Source organism: Anser cygnoides, chromosome 4, assembly GCF_040182565.1.
Source record: "Anser cygnoides isolate HZ-2024a breed goose chromosome 4, Taihu_goose_T2T_genome, whole genome shotgun sequence".
Lineage (NCBI taxonomy): Eukaryota > Metazoa > Chordata > Aves > Anseriformes > Anatidae > Anser > Anser cygnoides.
The window spans coordinates 70,070,318-70,094,093 of record NC_089876.1 but is presented as its reverse complement, the minus strand read 5'-3'; the positions used below and the strand labels follow the sequence as shown (position 1 = coordinate 70,094,093).

General features: G+C 34.4%; 1 protein-coding gene across 5 annotated transcripts in view; it reads right to left on the bottom strand.

Moving 5' to 3' along the window:
- The window catches only part of CCSER1 (coiled-coil serine rich protein 1), a 685,984-nt gene that overhangs the window by 760 nt on the left and 661,448 nt on the right, over positions 1-23,776 (bottom strand). For 3 of the 5 annotated variants that reach the window (XM_066996360.1, XM_066996359.1, XM_066996361.1), the window contains one exon: positions 1-2,812. This exon is cut by the window's left edge and continues 760 nt beyond it. In XM_066996360.1, the coding sequence (XP_066852461.1) occupies positions 2,330-2,812 (483 nt within the window). In that variant the 3' untranslated portion in view covers positions 1-2,329. The remainder of the gene's footprint in view (positions 2,813-23,776) is intronic. The other 2 variants (XM_066996362.1, XM_066996364.1) reach the window with 2 other exon arrangements.

Here is a 23,776-nt window from a genome sequence, read left to right as displayed (position 1 = left end):
GTCCAGTTTCCAGGAAAAAAAACAAACAAACAAACAAACAAAACAAACAAAAAAACCACAGCTATAGACACAGTAAGTAAGTTAAAAATGAAAAGGTTATGTTTTTTGTTTTTGTGTTTTTGCTTTTAAATGCACTTATAGTACATTTGTATCATGGGGAAAAAATCCCTTATTACAGTGTATGTTAATTTATTCACAGATCTGAAATATAATTGCATACATCAATGCTTGGGATGAGCAAGACTGAAGTGTATTGTTAGTAATAACCAACTGTACTTTCAATCTACCATAACCTTAAGAGATTGCTCAGATGAAAACACAATTCTGAATAGTGACATTCTGTTATAACTACATATATATATGTTTTGGTAGAATTTAAACTATGAGTTTCAGTGCAGGCCTGGGAGTTTTGAATACCCATAGTTCATTCAATCTAACTGTGTTTGCATTTTTTTTTTTTTTTAACTTTTGGCAGTAGCAACACACACACAAATGTATAAAAACATGAACACTTTTGGCAAATGTTTATATTGATTCGTATGTATCCAGCTCTGGACACTCAAAATTACCCCATATCATATGTAGACAAAACCTGCTCTTTTCAACATCAGATGATGTCATCAAATTTACTCTAACCAAATTAAAATCCTCAATAAATATAGTCCTGAAAGTTCAGACTGCTGAAATGGCTTTGCAGAGTAACTGCCAAGTTCATAACCTAATTGTTTCTTAATCTAACCAATCATTGTATTCATCTGAATATTAAGTAGTTAAGCAGATATTTTTAAAACTAGTTAAAATCTATGCCATTAATTCATTTTATATGCCCTATGGGATTTACCTTTAAAAGTTACAGCATTATTAGTGGTTACAGAAGCTTCATTTTTCATCATATGCTACTTCAGTTGTTACACTAGTTTGTTTCTTTGTGTGGGAATGTGCCATACTCTTGCCTTTCATTATTCCTCACCAGTTAAAGACAGAGGTGACTTTTATCTGATCTGCCTCTATCATACTTGAACGTGCCAGATTATTTAAAAGCAACTAACTATACATGCTAATATCATTCAAACAGATTACCTGCCAGAGCTTGCAAACTCAGTGTCAAGTTTAGTAAATGCCACATGTTTAGAACATCTGGTTTGAGATGCCTGTTTTCAATCGCTATGAAAGGGGAAAACAGGAACTTCTGGTATTGAAAAGTCTTCAGGTTGTGTAGCATGATCAGATGAATTCACATTCCCTTGAGACCAGCATGCTGCATGTCAGGTAGCATTAGATTCATCTCACTTGCATGTAATATATCAAGATGAGCAAACCTGCTGAGTTGGTATAAACTAGGTCATTAAGTGCAGATATGGTCTACAAATATCACAATTTACACAGGTAATTTGGACTGGGCAATAAGACGATTTCTCTTAATTTAGTCTTTCACCTTTTTTTTGATTGTTTTTGTTTTTGTTTTGTTTTTTGTTTTTGTTTTGGCAAGTGAAATGAAATTATATGATGCATTTTATATACACAGACTGTCAAATTGTGTCATGAGTGATAGTGTCTGCAGAGCACAATCATCACCACAATGTGACATGTCTCCATAGAACAAAATCAGTAGAACAAATTTAGCCAGAAAAGGGCAGGGAGAAGGAAAGGAAGATCAAGAAATCAAGCTGCCATCCTCAGTATGTATTCCAATTATTCTGATTCAAATATCCAGTGAGCCTCTATGATCCTTTCTTTTAGAGGAAGAAAATCAGTTGCTTCTTCTACTTATGGCATGAGGCATTCGTAAAATACATACAGCAAGAAGTGGTAACGCACCTCTACAAGTGAGTAAATTTTATTGTAGGTTTAAGAAGATGTTGGTCCTCAGAGACTTCTAACTGTTTCCCTAGTCCATATGAATTTCAAGAGGATTTACTAATTATGTACCTATTCATTCCTTACATCTACTTTAACAGTAACATTATTAAACATACATAGTATTAAGATCACCTTCTAGAACTTCAGGTTGTGTTGGTGGCTTATAAAGACAAAAGAAAAAAATACTTAGCCAGTTTTGGACTATCAGTGCCAGGCAAATGGTCCCATTTATTCTACCAATAGTGACTTTTGCATGACAAATCAATCTAGTTATTTAACGATCTAATTCATCCGTATGCTACAGTCCTAGATGGGAAAGTATGAAACCTACAGACAATGTTAATTTTTACTTTTTTTTTTTTTTTTTTTTTTTAGGTAAAGGTAGCAGCAGATGAAAACTTAAGACTGAGCTGTAGGTGAGCTTATGTTTCCTTTCAGTTGACACTCCTTCCACGGCAAGAATACATTGTTACCCATCTTGTTGACCTAAAGTCTGCAGCTCTGCTGTGTGTAAATTGTGGTGGAGGAAAACATTTTTTCTGCTGTACATGTGTAAAGAGATGGGTCCCCTTGGAGGCTGTCCAAGTCTCCCTGTGAAAGTGGTATGTTGCCGAGGTACAGCAGTTTGGTCTTTTGGAGCTCCTGAGAAGAGTGGGTAGCTGTCTGTCTTGGATGCTGGCTTTGCTGTGCTTGGTGCCATGGTGGCCAAACCGTTCTGGGTGACCTCTGCAGTGACAGTTTCGTATGTGCCTCTAGTATGCTTGATGACTTCCACTATCTCCTTCTCTTTCAGGAGGTTGCTCAGACACAAATTAGACAGCTGACAGCTCTTGCTTTCATAGGTTGTTGCTCGGTTGCCTGAGTATCTAAAAGGGTCCTCTGTGGGAGTATGTACTGACTTTCTGTCCCTTGTGCTGAGATTTTGGTTCACCATTCTGTTTGGATATGTAACCTGTGGCAAAACAAACAAACAAAAGCCAGAAGTTTTAGTAACAGAACATATTAGCAGGAAAACAGCAGACGGTATGTAAAACACTCCTCATTACATATGTACAGAGGATGGGGCTGGAGAATTAAAATGAAAGATGAATCTCAAATGCTGATAAAACTCCCAAAACATTGCTAGCATAAAATGGATGAATTGTTAATTTGCATTTAAAACAAACAACAACAACAACAAAAACACTGAGAAATACTTATTAGATGTAATGGTCTGGGGCATTTCCTTAAAAAAATAGTTTAAACCAGAAGGGATTTTTTTTTTTCCAGAACAATATAAAAGGATAAAAAAGTTCCATGAACTGCTAACAGATTTTCAAAAGCATTTCATATGATGAAACAAGAACTTTTATTGAATAGAGTTCAACACTTAATGCTCTCAAATTATTAGAAAATGTTAATAACGTGTTTTACGAATATCTTCATGCCTCATTTAAGCCCAACTTTCCACATCCCTTGAATCTAGGTGTTTTACAGTGTACTTAGAGTTAAATACATGTCGAAATGCTCTGCCAGAGCAGAACAGTAATTTTATACCAGCTGCCTGAAAAAAAATACAGTGTAAGGATTCCAGAGTGTTAGTAGATTTTGATTTGCTGTGTGAGCAGACAGGCATTTGCATTTGTGTAAATAAAGGTGCTTTATCATGTTCATGGTAAAGCAAATTACTATAGACTTCTGGTGTGCATATAGTGTGACTCTTCATTTTGACGTGCAGAACACCTGGCCTGAGAGGTTATGATTGGCCTGTGAGACCACATTTAATCCTTCTCTCCACACATTTAGCATACATATATTTGCATTGTCTAAACTAAAGTGTTGAGGGGAAAATGTTAGTACAGTCAAAGGAAGATTCTGCCTGTTCTATGACAGGCTGTAATAGGCAAATTCACTGGGAGATATGTTTCTGGCTGAGGAATTCCACTAGCCAAGTAATGAATGTTCAGAACTCTAGTGCCTAGAACTTGAGCTTTGAGTCTATATGACTTCATAAGAAAGCTTCATAAGAGATCTTTATAAATTGTTGCAAAGCATATATGACACCTTTTTGCAAAATGAAGATTAAATATTTGGAAGTTGTGATAGTCAGTTTCAAAAATTGTTCATGTAACCTACTTAAAATCTGTCTTATCTCTGCAATTATGTGAGGAAATAGTACTTTATTTTCTATGTTATTTTGGAATATGTGTTTTCCCTTGTCTTATCCCTGCCACACTTTCTGTCGAAAGTACCAAGTTCTGCCATTCATTTGAAAAAAAGATAATATATATATATATGTTATACCATACAGTTTTTCTGCAACAGAACTCTGAGAAGACATAGTCGCAGTTTCTAGACTTTTACATTGCTATATGCAATATATATATATATATATATAACATAAAGCAGAGGGAATTAAAAATACTCCCAGATATTACAACACTATTTTGCTAAAAAACATTTCAGGATGTTTCCATGATTCCATAGGGAACATATGTATTGTTTCGGGACAATCTGTATCACTTTGCATGCATTTCTTTTTTAAGCAATGCAGAAGAATGATAGTTAATAGTCATGGCTTACAACTCTTCTTTTTTTAATTGTGTGTAGTCAGGTTAATGGTCATGCTTCTATGCAGATTCATATGTAGGTTTGGATACAAGTATTGCAGTACATTTTAGACATCAGAGATGGTAGTTCTAGGGGAAAAAAAAATGACTGGTGTAATATTTTTCTCACTTAATTCAGTGCTGATTGTGCCCAGACTCATAAATGGGAGTAGATACCTTTAAAAAGTATTGCTTAAGTTTTCATGCCTGCAGCCCATAGATGTTGAGAAGAAATTCAGTTTCATTCCTAGGGAGATATTCCCAGGAGGACCTATCTGTAAGTTTAATCCCTTATTTATTTATTAATAAAAAATAAATAAAATCTTCCTACTGGGATAAGGGATTCAAATTCAATACCCTGCCAAAAATACCTGTACTTCTGGTAAGAGAATGTTTCTGGAGTTACCATGTGTCACCCTATGCCTTTTGACAACCTAAAAATTGATGTTTAATTCCACAACAGCCATAAATATCCTAAGATTACCAATATGTCTGTCTGCACTTAAAAATACTAAATGTATTTCATGAAAATAAAAGAAAGTATTTCAAGCTTTCTTTTTTTTTTTTTTTTTTTTCTCATTTCAAGCATTTCATTCATTTTTCTTCAATAATAAATAAAAAACAAGCAAATGAACAAATAAACAAAACCTTTAGAAGCTGCTGCTGGAAATGAAATTATTTAAATTGTTCCCTGAGGGAAGGAATCTGCTATGATATAAGAATAATCAAAGTTATAGAAAATATGAAATATTCCATTGTACCATACCATAGTACCATAGGACTGGGAGGAACTTCATGAGGGGACATCTAGTCTGCTCTACACTTCTGGTCAGGATCAGCTTATCCCCATGTTGTTCCTGATAGAATTGCTGTTTCATCTTTAAATAACTCTTTATGTCTTTGAAGAATGCTGTCAAGCTACCCCTTACTCTTTGCTCTAGAATTTAAAATATCACATTGATATTTTATTTTTTTTTCTCGTCTTTTAGATCTGAGTCATTTTCACTTGCCTTTTCTATAGTAATTCTTTTCAGTAATTCCATGTTTTTTTGTTTGTTTGTTTGTTTGTTTGTTTTCTTGAAGTACATGGCCCAAGAGTATAGTACTTAAGGTAATTCCCTGGTCATCTGGCTGTCCACAATAGTTCCAAAACTTTCGTCTATAAAACCATTACAAAGTTCTTCAACTGATTATTGTCACATAGCATATTTCCTCATTTGTCTTTGCTGAATTTTATCATTTTCCCTCTAATCTTTAATACAACAAGTTCGATCTGACTTCCAATTTTATCCATTAACATGTTTTATTTCCCACTCAACTTCATGTCATCTGTAAATTTAATAAAATTTTTCTCTAGTCCATAATCCAGATAGTAAATGAATATTATAGGACACTATAAAACCCTACTCAGTATAGCCTTCTGTTTTTGCATTGGGCCATTGGTAAGTAATATCCAAGGGTGGTTTTGCTGTTTGTTCTATATTTGTTTCATTTAGTCTGCAAGGTATGTTTATAAAACAGTGTCAAAAGCCTTAAAAAAGCCTAAAAGCATGAAATCTGACATCTACAGCTTTTATTCTAGGCAGAAGGCCTGTTACTGTTCTGTTGAATGAAAATAGATTGGTTTGGCAATTGATTTGATTTGTAATCCATATAATACATGTTGGCTCTTGTTCATGTCGTTTTCTTCTCTGTGCTTAAAATTATTTATTTGTTTCATTATTTGCCCTTTTTTTTTTTTTTTTTGAGAATTGAAGTTAAACTGATGGAAAACATTACAGTATATTTAAGATGAATCGTAACCTTGCCCAAACACTGACAAAAATAGACACTAATACTGCATTGATCTGCTTTAATAAAAATGCTTCAACTTTTCATGGTGGTGTATACTGCTCAGTGAAATGCCTAGGATTAAGTGCTTCCCTTTCTCACAGCTTCTATTGAAGTGCCCATGAAAGCATAACTTATCTGTTTAATCAGCAACTATCCTTGTCTTCATTCAGTGAGATTACTCAGTCAAAACCAACACAACCTGTGAATAATCAGAGTTTAAGCATTTTACTGCAGATGGTTGCAGCCATGGATACTGAGGCCACTTCTAGTGATAAACAAGAAAATTGCTGGAGGTCTTGGATATGAGATGTCTTGTAGTCTTAAGAATGGCTTAGCAGTTATTTTTGTCTCTTGATGAAGAAGAAGTAGAAGAAGAAGAAGTGGAATAAGAAGGAGGAGGAAGAGGAGGAGGAGGAGGATAAGAAGCAGAAGAAGCAGAAGAAGCAGTGTAGGGAAAAGATTATTATGAGTTATATATACCATATATATCATCAAGGTATGTTCTAAAATTAATAGAGAACAACCAACTGGTTTTGAAAATAAGTGCAGAAATATGTTCAAAGAAAGGCATATTGTTGAACCTGGGTACCAGTAAAAGGTACAAGACATGATTACAGTGTTTTGATCTAAATTACAGCATTAATCTAGATGAAATGCTCTATTGTGAATATCTGACACTGTGGTGTCTCTTTCCTCTTCCTTATCAGGCTTATATTTAACATATTTTAATTTTAGAAAACACATTCTGGGTTTGTAAGTCTCCAAAATTTTGGCTTCAAGATGTTGGCTAATGGAGAGGTCACAGTGTGCATGTATGTAACAATAAATGTGTAATAATTTGTATGTGGTTGGGGAAGGTCTTTCTCAGCTTTGTGAAGATGGAACTTGAAGAAATTCCTCTTCTATTGAACAATTAAACAAAAAATGTGGTGACAAATTGAGAGCTAATTTACCTAAATTTTAAAACATCAATTGAAATTTACAATAAATCAACAGAATTCTGTGACATTGGTTTGACTCTGCCTCCAGCAATAGGACAGAGGTCGTTAACAAGGTAAGACAGATTCATTCTATCAGATCTATAGCTACCTACAGAATGAAGAGAGATTTTAATAGAAACATTGACAAAAAACATTGGCACTGTTATTGATGACACTGAAGAACAGTTTCTGATCAGGAAAAGAGAGAACATTAGTCTGCTGTTAGACAAAAATCAACAAAAAAATCCTTCCTTCTCCCCTGGGAATGACATTATTCTAACTCAAAAATATGACAGTAAAAAGAATGCAATGACATCCAATGATGCTTTGAAATTCTTGCAAGTTTTCCTTTACTATCATTCAAACATTTAAAAAAAAAATAAAACTATGTATATAGTGGAAAATAATAGCCTATTAATTTTCTGATTTCAGATTGATAGCTTGTAAGAATCTAATCCAACTGAGTTTTCTTGCTGGTCTATTTTACAGTTATTCAGAATCCTCATAATCTAGTCAGAATAAGAAAAAATATCCCATAAATAAATAAATTAAAAAAAAAAGTGAAAACCAGACATGCAACACCAACAATAAAAACACTTTAGAAAAAAAATGAACTTTCATTTTTAACCTATTTCTTCTGTAAAAGTGTTAGGCAAAATTCTCTGCTTCAGACTTGGAGGTACAACTGCATTCCGTGAGCATTAGACATGAGTGAGCAAAGCCACAATCCCAGCACATCTGTTTGCCAGTTTGAAGGCTGAGTTCTTGTCCAAAGCTGAAGGTGGCTTCATGCCAAGCATGCTCCAGTCTAATTTATAGCAGCTGCAAGGCTGCTGTATGCTGCTGCTTGGCAACACACCAAGAAGCTGATCTGCCAGCTGGTGACTGCTGAGGCCGAAATAAATAAATAAATAAATAAATAAATAAATAAATAAATAAAAATCCATTCATCTCTACCTCTTTTTCAGTAGCTTAGCTAGAACCACCAACTTCTCTGCTCCAGAAATCCCCAAAGGCCACCCTAAGGTCTGCCTAATGGTGGATCCAGGAAATAGGCTACAATTAGGATGCAGATGTGGCTCTTAAATTTATTTCAAAAGTAACACATACAGGGAATAAAGTAAAAGCCTTCCTTGATGCTTCAAATATGGCAAAATAAAACCGTATCTTAAACTAAGAGTTTTAAACATCTGAATTTCCTGATCAGATACATTAAAAAAAAAAAAAAAAAAGTGCATGCTCCCTTGCTTAAGGAGTCTATTTCTCAAAAATAAAACAAAACAAAATAAAATAAATGGATTTACAATACAATAAAATTTTGATAGATCTGAATCATGATCAACCCTGCATTACAGTACATGAGTATGAGAAAGATCCAAGTATTCTAGGTTTGATTATTTCACACTGGTGCTAAATCCATGGAGACTGAACCCTAAACTGTAAGTTAACGTTCTTAAGATGCTTGTTCAATAAATTGTTTTGAGGGTTGCTCTGTGTAATTGTCACTCTGGCAGCCTTTTCTTATATTAAAAAGAAGAAAACAAACACAAAACCAAAAACCCTCAGCAACCCACTTTAAAGTAATGAAAATTGACTACCTTCATAGAAAACTCCAGAATGGGACATGTTATTAAAAAAACACTGCAGCCATTCATCACTTTCCATTTCCAAACCCAATGAGTGAAATATGACAAGAGTTAATGACGAGACAACATTGCTGCAGGACATTTGAGAATGGATTTTGCTGCTGAATGTCTTATGATGAAGTACCGATATAAAATGACAGAAAAAGACGTGAATTACAAAAACACCCCCCAAAAAGTGAAGATTTTTAAGATGCCAATGCCCAGAGGCAACTGGGAGTCTTAAATGCCTATAATGTAATTCTTTCAAGTAGAGCAACTTCGTTAAATACACCATTCTGACAGCAGGCAGAGAGTAAAAACACACAGATTTTACCACCCTAAAGGATTTTTGCTTTCAGAGGTGTTAAAGGAAGTGTACTCTAGGGAGAGTAATTATTCTGACAGGAGCCTACAGACTTCCTGGACTCTCTCAAGATTTCTACCACTTCCTCCTTTTGTGTTTGTGAGTACACAAGGAATGCAAAATGTAATATTAACTGCATAGCCCAGCAGAGCTCACTTGTCCCTTGTCAGGTCTCAGCTGAAGTGACTTCAGCACCTTTTGCAGGACTGTCTCCCTTCTCAGCTTAGCCCCAAATTCATAAAATAGAAAGCAACATAAAGAAGACAAAAACAACAACCAAAAAAAAGATGCTATACTTCTCCAAAGTATGGAAAAGATGAAGCCCTGAATCATGTGTTTGAATTGATATCCCTTCAGATGCCTTTTGTAGTTCTGACAGTTTAAGTAAGTGCAGACCTGATTTACCAAAACACAGTTTAACTCAGTATTTTGGTATGCCATATCTGTCACTATGTCAGCTCTTTAATTTCTCCACCTCCTCACTATTGTGCTCACAGCTTCCAGCCTAGAGATGATCCAATATGAAATGTGATTTTGTTGCAGTAGGTAGTTGTTCTTCATTCAAGTCTCTCAAAAAGCACTTTTTCTTACCGATTTCAGCAGCACCTAGACCATAACTGCAGCTTTTAAACACAGATCTGCACCTATTGATCAACTGATGCTGCCTTCTGGCAACATGTGATACATGAAAGAAGCAAAGCCCGGTGTGTCAAAATAAGGAATGGACTTGTACCAACAGGTCACGAGCAAGAACCAGCTCCTGATCAATTTGCAGGTTCTGCTGCCATCAGTTACAGAATGAATGCAGTCAACATAAATCAGAAGCATTTCTCTTTCTCCCTTTCAGCCTTCTGAAATCTTTATTTACTTACTGAAGGCAACAATTAAGATGCAGGCTAAAATGCATGTCTCTTTCCTGTAACGCCCTTTTAATCAACAGTCCAGTTGAATACAAGTGACCTGGAGTGTTCAGCTACAGTCCTGAAAAGATTTTCTGATAGCAACAACGGTGTGGTAAGTAGCACACAGAGGGCTGAATTAAGATGCTCATCTTTTTAATGCATGGAAATATCCTTGAAAATTTCCATTTTTATAACTAATAAAACACAGTTAAGTCAACAAGGTGTAAAATGATGTAATTGTTTTATAAAGTAGGAAGAAAACAGTAAAGAATTTCCAATTAATCTCCAGTAATTTGCAGTAAATCACTACTCTGCATTCTCAATACTGCATTTCTAGGGCTAACTGAAAGATTTTTCTCTTTACTAAAGCTAATAGAAATTTTTACATATTACAGCTGTTTACCATACCTTTCAAATTAAACATTTGGAACTTTGGAGCCATTCACCATTGTTAGTCATTCTTCCACAAAGATACAAAATTCATTTAGATTCAGAGTACCCCTTGTCACAACCTATGGCTTAAAATTCAGATAACTATAAAAATGCAAATGAAAAACTACTAAATAGTAAAGGTGTTCCAACAATATGACTACAGAACAGTAGGACATACTATGTAAGATAACAAGTCTTATTTTGCAGAGTCCTTATCTAAGACCTCCTCAAGATCAGGAAGACAGTCCAGAGAAGGCAATTTTAACCAGACAGACTTTGTTTATTTTGGACCTTGGGACAAATTGTGATGAAGTGTAAGAAAGATGCAATGGACACTTACTCCTGGTTTAAAAATATGTTAAATGCCTAATTGTAGAAACATCCCGTGTTTAGCAAAGACAACTTCCCCGACCAACTCCCCCACTTCCAGCAACTCTTATATAACTGCTCTCTCTTTTGAGTTCACCCAAGAGTTTGTCTTTGACACTTTGTTTTTTGTTTTCTAAATTATCTCCTTACTGATCTCCTTACTGATCTCCTGCCCCTTTATTACTGATCTCCAACCCCTTCAGCTTAAATGGAAATTCAAGGTGACAGAATAGGCCCTGTGCTCACCCAGCACTTTGGGTCTTATTATCTTTGTCCAGATCAAGAAATAAGGGCCACTTGTGCCATGCTTTTAGCTACAGTGGTATAGAAAGTCATAGGTTCTACCCTTGAGATCCTTTTGCATAACTGCAACCTAAGTGAACAGACAGCAAATGGAGACGTGAATCCATGGGAACACCAGGGGCATTTTAAGAGACCATATTTCATCCAGTATGAACAGCGAAGCATGACACAAAGGTCCTGAGGAAACACTAAGAGAGCTTGCTCTGGAATTACAAGCAGGAAACCTGCACAAGTGCTAATTAGCCCTTCTGAAAGATAGTGCTACTTAGCTGACATTTCTTGCTGTGCTAACACATTGTTCTGGCTTTGCAAGTGGAACTAATATTTCTGCACAGTATTTGATGTTCCATGTAGACATAATATGTTGTTCCAAGATCTCCACCTTGTGCCTTATACATTTTTTATGACCAGCTGCCTGAAACTGTGAAGTCCATTTCTAACCTCAAGTCCAGCATATGGTTACTAAAACCTGATTATCATATCTGTAGATCACCTGAATTAAAACTGACTTGTCAGTGGCAATGTTTATATACTTTTTTTTATACATTTAGTTTTTACTATAAATACAAGTTAATATTTTTATAGTTATTTATTTTGCTACTCTAACATCACCTTCGTATGGTTCCAGAAATTCCATTTGTAAAATGAAGCTCACACGACTATTTATTCAGTGAAATAAGATACCAGAATACAGTTGTCTTATAAGTAATAGACTCAAAAAGCTTTAAAGATACTATGTGCAATTGCATATATATTATATAGCTATGTACCTGTAACATACCTTTAGGAAAGGAAAGAATAAATAAAATGTTCACATTGCTTATAAATACTCAGTTAAAAAGTGGAGGTATTTATTATACTTATAGAATGAGAATCCTAAACACTTCGGCATATGAGGCTTTTGCTTTGTCAGCTGGACTCAAATCTTTATCGTGCTTCTGTATATTTTTGTTGTCCTACCTTCTATGAACAAAATAATCATATATACTTATCAGACTTTCTTGTCCCACTTTCAATGGATGAATGTCACAAATCAGATGTCTGCTGAAAGTCTGCCTTCTGAAAAAGGCATTGTTGCTCTTTCAAAAAAACAAATAAATAATCAACAAAAAGAGAGTAATTGTACTTAGCCAACACCAATTTACATTCTTGAACAGTAATAATAATAATAATAGTAATAATAATAATAATCTTCCATTAAACTGAATTTCATATATTAGCAACCTTACTTTTGACAGAAATAAGGACTCATAAGAACAACAAGGGAAATGCATACATTGTCAAATGGTGTTCAGCTACTGCCACATTATCCAGTGACAGTATCCCTCAGCTCAATATACAGTCTGCAAAGGAGAAATCAAAGGACTAAAAAAAGGGCAGATCATATCCTGATTACAAGAAAAGAAAATCTAATTATCCTTTAATTGATTTGACTCTTTATTTTTATGACAAGATTACTGAGAGACAGACATCCCTGAAGAGAAAGAGAAAATAGTCTTTATATATATATATATGAGGGCACCTGTTCTAGGAATGAAAGACCACAGAGTAGACAGATTTCTTTTACCGCTAAAGTAAATTTCCACAGTTATTTTTTGTGGTTATACAAAAACATCATAACATAACTGCAATGAATCCCTACACTTAACTAGTGAAGTTCAGTGTATTCAACATCATACAGAAATTGTTTAAACTCCTATGACAGGAGTCATTTCTAATCCAGAATGATACTGATGCTCTGCCAGTGGGATTAAATCAAAACAAACAAATAAACAAACAAACAAAAAACAACCAGCAACCCATCTGTATGAATATTCCACTATAGGATGATACTCAGTAAATCAGTTTTCACTGGGAACATAAAAATATGTCAACTACAAATTTGAGTAAATATACTGAGTGAATCATTCCATGTCTAATACTTTTATGTATTGACAATCTCAGAAATAGGGAGAGAACAAATAAGATTCTCTTAGAACAGAGGCAAAATAAGAGAATAATCAACACCAGTAATTCAAAATCAGAGACCACAGCTGCTGTTATTATTATTATTATTATTATTATTATTATTATTGTTACTATTATTATTATTATTAATTTTCTGTTAAAGCAAATGACACAAGAATGTGTTGGCTTTGTCAGTACGGAATTGGTGTATATACACTCTGTTCTCTGATCTCCACCTGTCATTATCAAACATATTTACAGTAAGAAAGTCTTGTCAGATAAAGGAAGGGTACACACAGCCAAGACGTATAAATAGTTGTAGGAGAGATGTGACCTCCATAAGGAAGTCATATAACTGGTTTACCAGAAAAAGATATTACTCTAACAAAGAGTTAGTGTTTGTAGTTGAATGACATAATTTTTGTCACATTCTAAAAAATTACAGAAACCGATCTCTTATCATTTCAAAATTGTTTAAAGTTGGTGGTGATAGAAAATTTCCTTTAATGCATAATTTCAGACTAATCACATAGAAAAGATATTCCACCAGATAAGTATATAAAATAACCCCATTAGTTCAGCTCTTTTAAAAACAGCTAGTATAGCATGGCGTTCATTACAACATGTACTGCTTACTCTTTGGGAAAGTAGACTCTAACAAGGTAAAACTATTTCATACATCCCATGTATTTCAAGGCCAGCAAAAAACATTACAATCATCTTGCAGTAGGAGCTATATATTTCTCTTGTTGAAATCAAGGAATCCCAAAAAGATGTTAGAATTAAAGTATAACTTAAAAGATGTAAAGTAATTGAGGGTGTATTTTAATTCTTCATCATCCAATAAAATCTTTTTTAAGCACTGCATTCCAGGTCCTCACTGGATATGTTTATATATTCTGTTATCAAATCAAAAATTTGTATTTGAATAAAAGAAAACAAAAAAATTATGCTGAAAAAAAAATGTTGTTAAAATGTAAAGGTGTCTGTAGGGCACTGGTGCCTAAGACATTTAGGAACTGGCAAATTTTGAAGAAAGTTCTGGTGGGGTTTGGAATTATCCTGCTTGGAGAAAGTTTGGTCAAGTAAGTAATATGTACTATGTGAAGGTCCAATTCTCTGTTGTAAATGATTATACACGATGCATGACCACGAGAAACTACATGACTACAAGGATGACTACAACATCTGAAATGACAATGAACCCAACACATCACAGAAATGTTGCAGTACAAAAAAAAAAACAAAAACAAAAACAACAACAACAACAACAACAACAAAACCCACAAAAAAAAAAAACTTGTTATTTGGAAAATAAGCTTTTCCTTTGCATCTTACTTCCCAGGAAATTTACAAGTTGTCAATGCAGATATTTCAAAATATTCAGCATATCAGCTCCTTATTTTCTCCATCAAAGTCATATTAAACAAAAATAGCAAATTAAAAGAGCAAAGGGAAAAAAAATATATATATATAAATAAATAAGCACTGAAATTTCTTATTTTGCCTTTCCTTCTAGGAGAACTGGAAAAAAGAAAAAAGAAAAAAAAGACAAAAACACTGAATTACCTTTATCTATTTCTGCTTCTTTATTACCTATCATACGGAAGTTTAGCAAGATTGTATTTCATATTATACCTCCAACTTTCTGTGATAATGCACATAGGGAAGCATTTACCTACTTCCTGTTATAACATAGCTTTTCCCCATAAATGTAGAAGTTTACATTTCATTTCCTTTATTGCCCATACCATGGGTCTTTCACTTTAAAAAAGTAATAAAGGATGATTTTCTAACTTGTGTTTTTATGTTTTTCAGCTGTAAATTCATGTCATGTTGCTGACTTATCAGTTGCTGCATAATAGCTGCTAAAGTGGACGAATTTTAGGCTTTTTGTCACTTAGACATCAGCTCATCTGTTAACCACACTGTTTGCTATCCTATTTCATTAAGCACAATTTTAATGGAATCCCTAATGTTTGAAATATTTAAGTGAAATCACTATCCCATTGAATCCACTAGCAAAACTTCCACAGACCAGGAATGAACATACACATGTGCCTGAAAGCTATTTACTGCTGTATACGTTAGTGTTTATTTATTTATTTATTTATTTATTGTCTGACCACCTCATTCTTTTGTGATGACAACCTTTTATCCTTTCCTCCCTCAAAGTTAAGGGAGGATTACTCCCTTAAAAATTACTTTAAATAACTCATAGCCAATTTAATATGTTTAAATGTATTCAGTAAAACACTGTTTTGCAAAAAGAAGTCTTAAATACATTTTAAGAAAAAATAATGAAATATTTATCCTGATTAGCAGTCTTTAAAGATAAAAATCTGTTTGGCTGGAACTGGATGTCGAAGAGACATTTTTGAAATACAAGGCATTTTGCTAGTGTGGCATTCAAATGAGAGGCAAGTAAGAAGCAAAAGGCTTAATGGGATGGGGTTTAGGAAGTTACATACAGATAAAGACTACAGCTTACTTTCTACTTTCTCTTTTTACCTACACCCCACAGCCAGGGCTGCAGCTCTGAAGTCTGTTGACCCACTGCATTGGTCCTAAATGGGAGCCAAACATGGCAAGGAAAACAAATTTCTCCTCATGTTGAGGTCTTCAACCACCCCAAGACTTAGTACTGGCTTGCTGCCATGCTGTTCCAGCAACAGGTAGATCTCCGGTCAGTCTTGAGAAGAGATCTCCATCCTGACTTTCTGTTTTAAGTTTAAATCCCCAGTAAACTCCTCCATTCTGTAACACTGAGTGATATAAATTTTCTCAGTGTTTTCCACTATTAGCCAAACCAGCACTGTTTTAAAAATATATTTAATCTATAAAAAAAATCACTAAGATTACTCCAGAGGTAAAGAACCTGCTATTGGTTGAGAGTCTCCAACACTTCCATTGGCTAAAAATTTAGCAAATGTAGCAAAAAAGGCACCATGCTTAAAACTCATGAGAGCTGGAGGACAGCAAAACATTGCATAGATAATGAAGCTGTCTTGGACCATTCACTGAAAGATAAAAGATGACCAGTGTTTGAAATTCATGAAGGAGGACAATGTGCACACACGAACACCCACACCCTGATTGTGGATAAAAGATAACTTCACTGACATCCTCCAAATCATAAAAGCTTGAAAAGCACATACAAGCAACTTCTCTAACTATCCCAAGTGCACGTTCAAAGTGAGCTATGTAGGTTGTGCTTACAGTGCATCCTAGGTGGTCATTATTTGGGAGAGGATATCTTACAAGTTGCTCCTATAACCTCTGAATTCTTGCCTCTCAGCTGCTAGCAAACCTCTTCCATCACTTTCATAAACCTTGCAGGAAACAGTGAATGCTATCATAACTCAGATCTGCTCTGCTGCCTCTGGGCATCCAGCTACTGCATGCCATCTACCTTTCCAGTCTCTCAAACACAGTCTCTGTTATGGTCTGGAAGTTGCTTAAATGCCAGTTTGGCAGTTTCTTTCTCTGGTCCCAAAGTAAAGGGCTTTCTTATCTGTGAAAACAGATTAAGGAGGGTGTCCTGGAGTAAAAAAAGGGTACTGATGCCATTCATGCCTATGCTGCTAGATGTGCTGAAAAGGCACTCTTTACTCATTAGGAAAATCAACCAGAAATTTTGAAAACTCCAGTTCACAAACATTTCCAGACCAATCAAGACTAAAAATAATCTATTGAGTTCTTCTTGGGCATTAGAGCACAACTGAGCATATTCATCCTAACATATAGCTAATTTACTGCTGCCAGGATAGTCCTGAAATTACATTTCCCTGCAACTGGCTGAACAATTACATGCACAGCCACTGCTAACCTCTGGAAAACGCAAACAGTAGGACACATGCCAACTGCTACCTGCCACGTGAAATAACCAGCACAAAGCCACCCCATCAAAGCAGTTCACCTTCCAGGCCAAACAGGTTAACAACTGACTTGTGGCTTTTCAGGCAGAAATAGTTACACACCTCTCAGCAGACAAATTCCCATGCTGATACACTGCCTCTGTGGCAGTGGGTTAGTACACCAAATGCAGGAGCTCTATCACCAGACGTGATTGCTCCAAACCTGCAACACAGCCCACTTTTTTCAACCACTCAGCAGTTGTTTCTTAGTGCACAGTATGTTGCTGCTTTGAGAAAATTCACGCTCAAACAGCAACTCTCTTTCATCTTTCTCCTCCATGTCCTTCTCTTTTTGCACTTACTCTTTTTCTTCGGGGTGCATCTACAAGGAAGAGGAGAATATAACAGCTGCTGCTATTCCAAAAATTGATTTGTTGAACAATCACAGTAATGATAAGTCAAAAAATGCCAACAGGAACTGCTGAATATGCCTGACTGCCAAGCTGCAGTGCAGAGAACTGCTGCTTCCCTGAGCTCTGAAGAATTTGAACAGTGGTGCCAGAAGAGGAGATTACTGAAGAAGGAGGATCTTAACTTTTCAGACTGATGTCAATTAGAAGCATGTGTTAGAAAATAAATAGGATGTGGCTGCTATATGGAAAGTAAAGCACTCTCCTTTTAGTATCTGAAGATGAGTTTTGAAAGTGAAGTTGAATACAAAGCTTTGAAAGGGAAGAAAAATATGCCTATGCAAAAATCAAAATGCTTTTAAGTAGCCGAAATGTATGTTCTCCTGAATTTACAGAAATTATTTAATTGAAAAAATAGTCCACATTCAACACCTTTAATTTCAGCATGGAGCACCATTGCTTTGAAATCTTAATAGTGGATTTAACAAAATTTATGCTAAAAGTTCAACAAATACATTTACTGGAATCTGTAAACTGGATGTCTCATTTTGAATTCTCATTAACATTAAATGTCCTCCTGAAAGCTTTGATAAGGGCATCTAATCTTTTCTTATTTATTTTACCTTGAAACAATCACTAAGCTTTATCTGAATAGGATTTAAATCTCACAATATCTTCTTAAAATAATTCTACTTTAGATAGATAGATAAAATATTTCTAATCTCTTCCACAAAGCATTTGATATTAAATCCTTTTTAAATAATTTACCAAAAATAAATCTCACAAATGCAAAATAGCATGTATAGATATTAACATAGATATAATAGATATAATTAGATATATAGATATAGGTATAGATATAATTAGGGTATTATAATATTAGATATAATACTATAATTAGTATTAGATATAATATGATATAATATAATATAATATAATAGTATTAGATATAATACTATAATTAGTATTAGATATAATAGGTATATATATATATATATAATTCCACATCCACAAGAAGTGTTAGGACATGTCAGATCAGACTAAATTCATGTGTATGTACATATCTGAATTTGCATATATGACCTCATGAAAATATAGATGTTCCAGTCATGAAACCTATACCTTGCACAGGTAATATTCCCACGATGTCCCAGGAAATGTTGACATGATGTATGGGCTGAATTTGATCATTTTTTATTTATATAGCTTTTGTAGGGGTGAAGTAAAAAGCATACTAAATCTAAGTAGTCCAAAATGCCATAAACAATAGCTATTATACTTCACACCTTTCTCTTGGGAAAAGAAATACCTTGTAATTTGCTAAGCTCTTCTCATTTAATTCTTAGCGTTTATGGCTATTGCTAGCAGAAAGCAACAAGAACTTGACTTTTTAGCATGCAAAATGCTAGATCAGAAAAGGACATAAAAAAGAAAAATATGTGCAACTCTCCATTTGTACTGTGTCAGCAAAACCTTAAATTAGGTATTCTCAGTAGAATTTGCTAATTATAGGTGATTTCCAGTGCTCACAAATTGCCTGGGGAAGACAAGGAAATAAAGTACAAGAATAAGATAATTTATAGGGGTGTGGTGTTAAAGAAAAGTATGATGAAAAGTATAATATCTTGACAACATTTTAAATATGAATTATAGCAAATGCACAACATTCCAAAGCCTAGCTCAGAAATGCCCTGTGTTTAACAGCTGTGACTCTATTCAGATTGCATTCTGCTGGTTAACTGTGATCATTATTGTTTCTGTCACAAATACGGGGGAGCAAGATGTCTACTTTGTAGATACCTCAAGCTCGTACTAAAAACTGACTTCCACACAGCATTATTCAAACTTTTTTCAAAACTTTTTTTTTGGCTAGACAATGGGAAATGAAAGTGAGGTATGCAAAACGGTTTGGTGGGCATCCATCTGCTCCTCTGCTTAAGTGCCAGACTTGTCCCTGCATCTAACCATAGCCTTCACTCCTAGTGTAAAGTCACTGTCACCTCCAACCAGTTTGCCTGGCTTCAGTATTTGCTGCATTCCTCTCTGAGACTTGTTCCTAGTTCTGGTCCACCAAAGTCAAAGCATGGAAGCAGATGCAAATATTGGCTAAATTTTCACCTATGTGTGACTTCAGTAGGAGTTATCAGCTTTGCAATTTCACAAGTTCACCATCTATTAATTTTGCTTTTTTTTTTTTTTAATGGAATTTCATTGGTTTATTATGATAAAGCCACACACACACACATCTTAGGTCTTAATAGGTCATAAAATGAAAGACTTCATCACAGTAAATTTTCTTGTCTTTAAAAAATAATTAAATAAAAAAAAGAGAGAGAGAAAGAGGGAGAGAGAAAGCAGTCAAAACCTAAAATATATAAACTAAACATAATGCTTTAAAATAAACATATTTGCATGAGGTTTGCATGAGTCACACATCATCTCAACATGCTGAATGGCCAATTGACTTCCAGTCTGAGATCGGATTTGTTCAAAAGTAAATGTAAGACATTACTCTGTAAGGTGGGGGGGGCTGTTTATTTTTGTTTTTCTAAAATAAAAACAACTACCTGAAAACATGTAATGTTCTTATATTTTCCAGGTTTAAATAAGAAAATGTAAAGTAAAAATTTATGACTAAATTTAAGAGACAAAATTCTACATTGAAGGTAGCTATGAAAACCTATTGACCATCGGGGGATAAAAAAGATTCTTATCCACATTATGGAAGTGTCAACTGCAAGGATGGTATCAGGAATAAAGGACTGAATGTCTCATATTTCAGCAGTTCAGCTTTGATCATTTTTACTATTTGATTTTTTTTGCTCATTTTTTTCTCACCCTTCCAACCACTACTCCCCTTTATAAGATCACTTCACAAACATTAATACAATTATTCTTATGACAATCAAGGGAGAAAAGGAAGAATTATGAGCTTATAGGACATGATAGACAAAGGATTAGTGACTCCTTAATTTTATACAAGGATCTTTTGACTCCAGGATTTGCTCTGTTTTTCTGGATTCCAGTCCAGAAGAACACAGTTGTCTCACTTTTGCTCCCTGAAAAAGATACTCACTTTTACACAAAGCCAATAAAATGTTTATCATTTGTTATTGCAAAAAAAAAGATAATGAAAATATAAATGCTTTCATACTGCAATATCCGACTTCCACCTATTCTGGTTTGTCAGTTTGTTTGTTTGTTTGTTTTGGGGGGAGGGGGTATTTGCATTGCTTATAATGCAAAAAGTTGTATGAAGTGATACAATGACCCAGACAAGACTTTTTCACAAATATATATATATATTTTTCTTGACAGATTTCTGGGAGATCTTAAATCTAGACAAATGATTGCAGATGGTGATGTAAAACCATACAGAAGATAAATGGTAATTTAGCTATAGCTAAATTTTATCCCTGGAAACAGAGTTTATCAAAAATTTAAGTCTTTTGTATACATTTATGCTAACTGCTTACAAAGAGCAGTTGCTCATTAGATCTATTTCTGTAATCAATCATATACTTACATTACTCTTACTGAAGGTTTGGGGCTTGAAGGAATAAACTTTAAAGTCTTCGTTATTATCATCATTATTATTACTTATTTTTTATACTTCTTCCCCTTCTGATATCTTTTGGGTAATGCGATATATGAGAGCTGCCAACTCCCAGAAGTATCAAGTATCGAGTGAGAATTTATTATCCCTACCTTTATACATAGAACATTAGATTACTTAAAAATAAGAAATCATTTTTTCTCTCAATTACATATAGTAAAATGTACAAATTCAGATTTTAGATGCAGATATTTTAAGGAAGATCAGAAAGAACACACAGTAGGTTTTGAGTTTTTGAGTCAGATTGCAAAGCAGAAATCCTTGTTCACCTCCTACATTCTCCATTGTGATGGAAACTCAGATACTCTGCAGTGAGGAAATTACCACAATGGAGGAATTCTCCGCATTTTTATTTCAAGTCTCTGAACTCTGCACATAAGGCAACAGAATGGTTTACTGAGGCTATTAAGAACACTTACATGCAGATATATGTATTCCATATATTAACCTTATATCCACTGCACATATTATGATCAAAACAATCTTACCAGCTTATATGAATGTTACATGTTTAAGCTATGCATTTTCTGATAACCTTCTTGTTTGAGAAATAAACTAAAGCTCTCTGAAATTTGGTTTACATTTCAATCAATGGTCTGATCAGATTTGTTAAAAACTTCTTTAATCCTTCTCTTCTAATGATTGCTATAATCTCAAACTACCTCCTCTTTTATTCAGGAATGCCTTTCTGTCTGAAAACTTCTGAACTCTCTCCCCAGCACTGCTAACTATAACACACATTAACATTAAAAAAAAAAAAAATCTAATTTAAATTTCCAGGTGCAGTTATATTAAGCTCTTAAGTCAATTCTTAGGCTCATGCTCTGCCCTTAAATAATACAAAACTCGGTAGTTTCTTACTAAAGAATTGGCAAATTGACCCACTCTCTACAGAGGGCTCTGTATTAGGCCCTTAGAAATTGGAAATTATTTCTGTATTTTTAAGTGTGTAGGGAGTCCCAGAGCACATTAGGTCGTGGCTGGAAAGAAGATTCCTAAAAACTATATTAATATGTTAGATATTTCAAAAGAGATGTTCATTTTTCTACTCTGATCCTGCAGTGATATCTCCTAAGTCAGATGGAGTGCATACCTAGAAATAATAACCAAAATATCAAGCTTCATCATTCTTGACAAAATATACCATTTTCATGCAGCAGAACAGCAAGCTGAATTTGAATGGAAATAATGTCCGCAGTAAAAAACATTACATTAAAGTAGCAAAACCTCAAAAGTTTCTTCTGATGATTGAGGTTTGAGTTTTGCCATATGAAAGCTCTAAATTAAAGTTTAGTACTAAGCATCAAGGAGTTTCTGGAGAAGTTATTAAGGATCTTCTGCAATTTCAGTAAGTTTGTGTAACCCAGCTGAACCTTTTTAAAAGGGAGATCATGGTATTTAGTCTTTTGAAAAATCACAGTAAATTGTAATGATGTAGTATTCAAATCCAATTCAGTTTGGAGACTAAGTCCTAGGGACTCTAACTAAACATTTATTTATTTTTTTAATGTTATTTCCTTTTGTTGTTCCTGGAGCTAATTAATTTGCAACAGAAAGGCATTTTAATTTTCTTAAATTTATTCACAAAGCTGCTTGTTCACATTTAACCTAATTCAATCCTTGCAGAAGAAAATGGAAAAACCTTCAATTGATTTTGCTGTGCTTTGGGTCAGGACCCAAGTGGGTTGCTGCAATTCTTTTGTCTTTGTTTCTTCCTTCTCTTTCAGCACAGACAAAAATGGAACAGGAAAAGATTGTGTGTAATGTAGAGCACAACAGTCTGTAAGATTCAATATAAATTTGAGATCACCATTTCAATGAAAATTTTTAGTAGTTCTATTTATATTTATAGCTAGTACTTTTTACAAACCAGTATTTTACTGACTGGTTTACAAGGTGTTGTTTTGTCGGCATATCATAATGTCTTTAAAATTAGATAGCTCTAGACGTTTCATGTCCTAAAACTCTTGTTCTTGTTACCAAGATAGAGATATCTAACTACTTCAGAGGTTGGAAAAGCTAGAAAGAACTGCCTGTCCTAAGTCTGCAACTGCTTGATGTATGAGTAGTGAAAAACTTAGCCACCAATTCCTTGTCATTCATTTTCCAGGGGAAGGGGAATTGTTTAGAGCAGGAAGAATGGTGGAGAGATAATAATTATTAAGGCTGTTTTCAATTATATGAATTGAATTAAAATATATGCACGTAGAAGATTTAAGTGGTGAGTGAGGTATTATGATTTCTGAAAAAACACACACAGACACACACACACACAAACCTTCAAAGAATACATTTAACTTTGTCTTTACATTAAGTTTTAAATTTCTCAAATTTCATAAATATTCTAAGGCCAGAAATAAATGTTGCTTTCTGCTATGAATCTCCTTTTCAAATTACACAGAGCTCTGGACCATAGTCTGAAGACATTAAATTAGCTGGATAACACTGATGGAGAATTCCCAGTGGGTAATGGTTATCCTAACACTCCTATTTCATTCTTTCCATCAATTTTTAGGCACAGAGTCTTTGTTTGTATTGCATATGCTTTTTAATTATGACTATGATTTGGCTGAAGCTTGAGGGTGATTTCATGAGAGAACTCTGCCAGTGTCTGCTTTTGCAGAAGGCTGGCAAATGTCAGAACTGCTCCAGGAAGAGGCCACGTGTTGTAGGACCTGAATAGGCTGGAA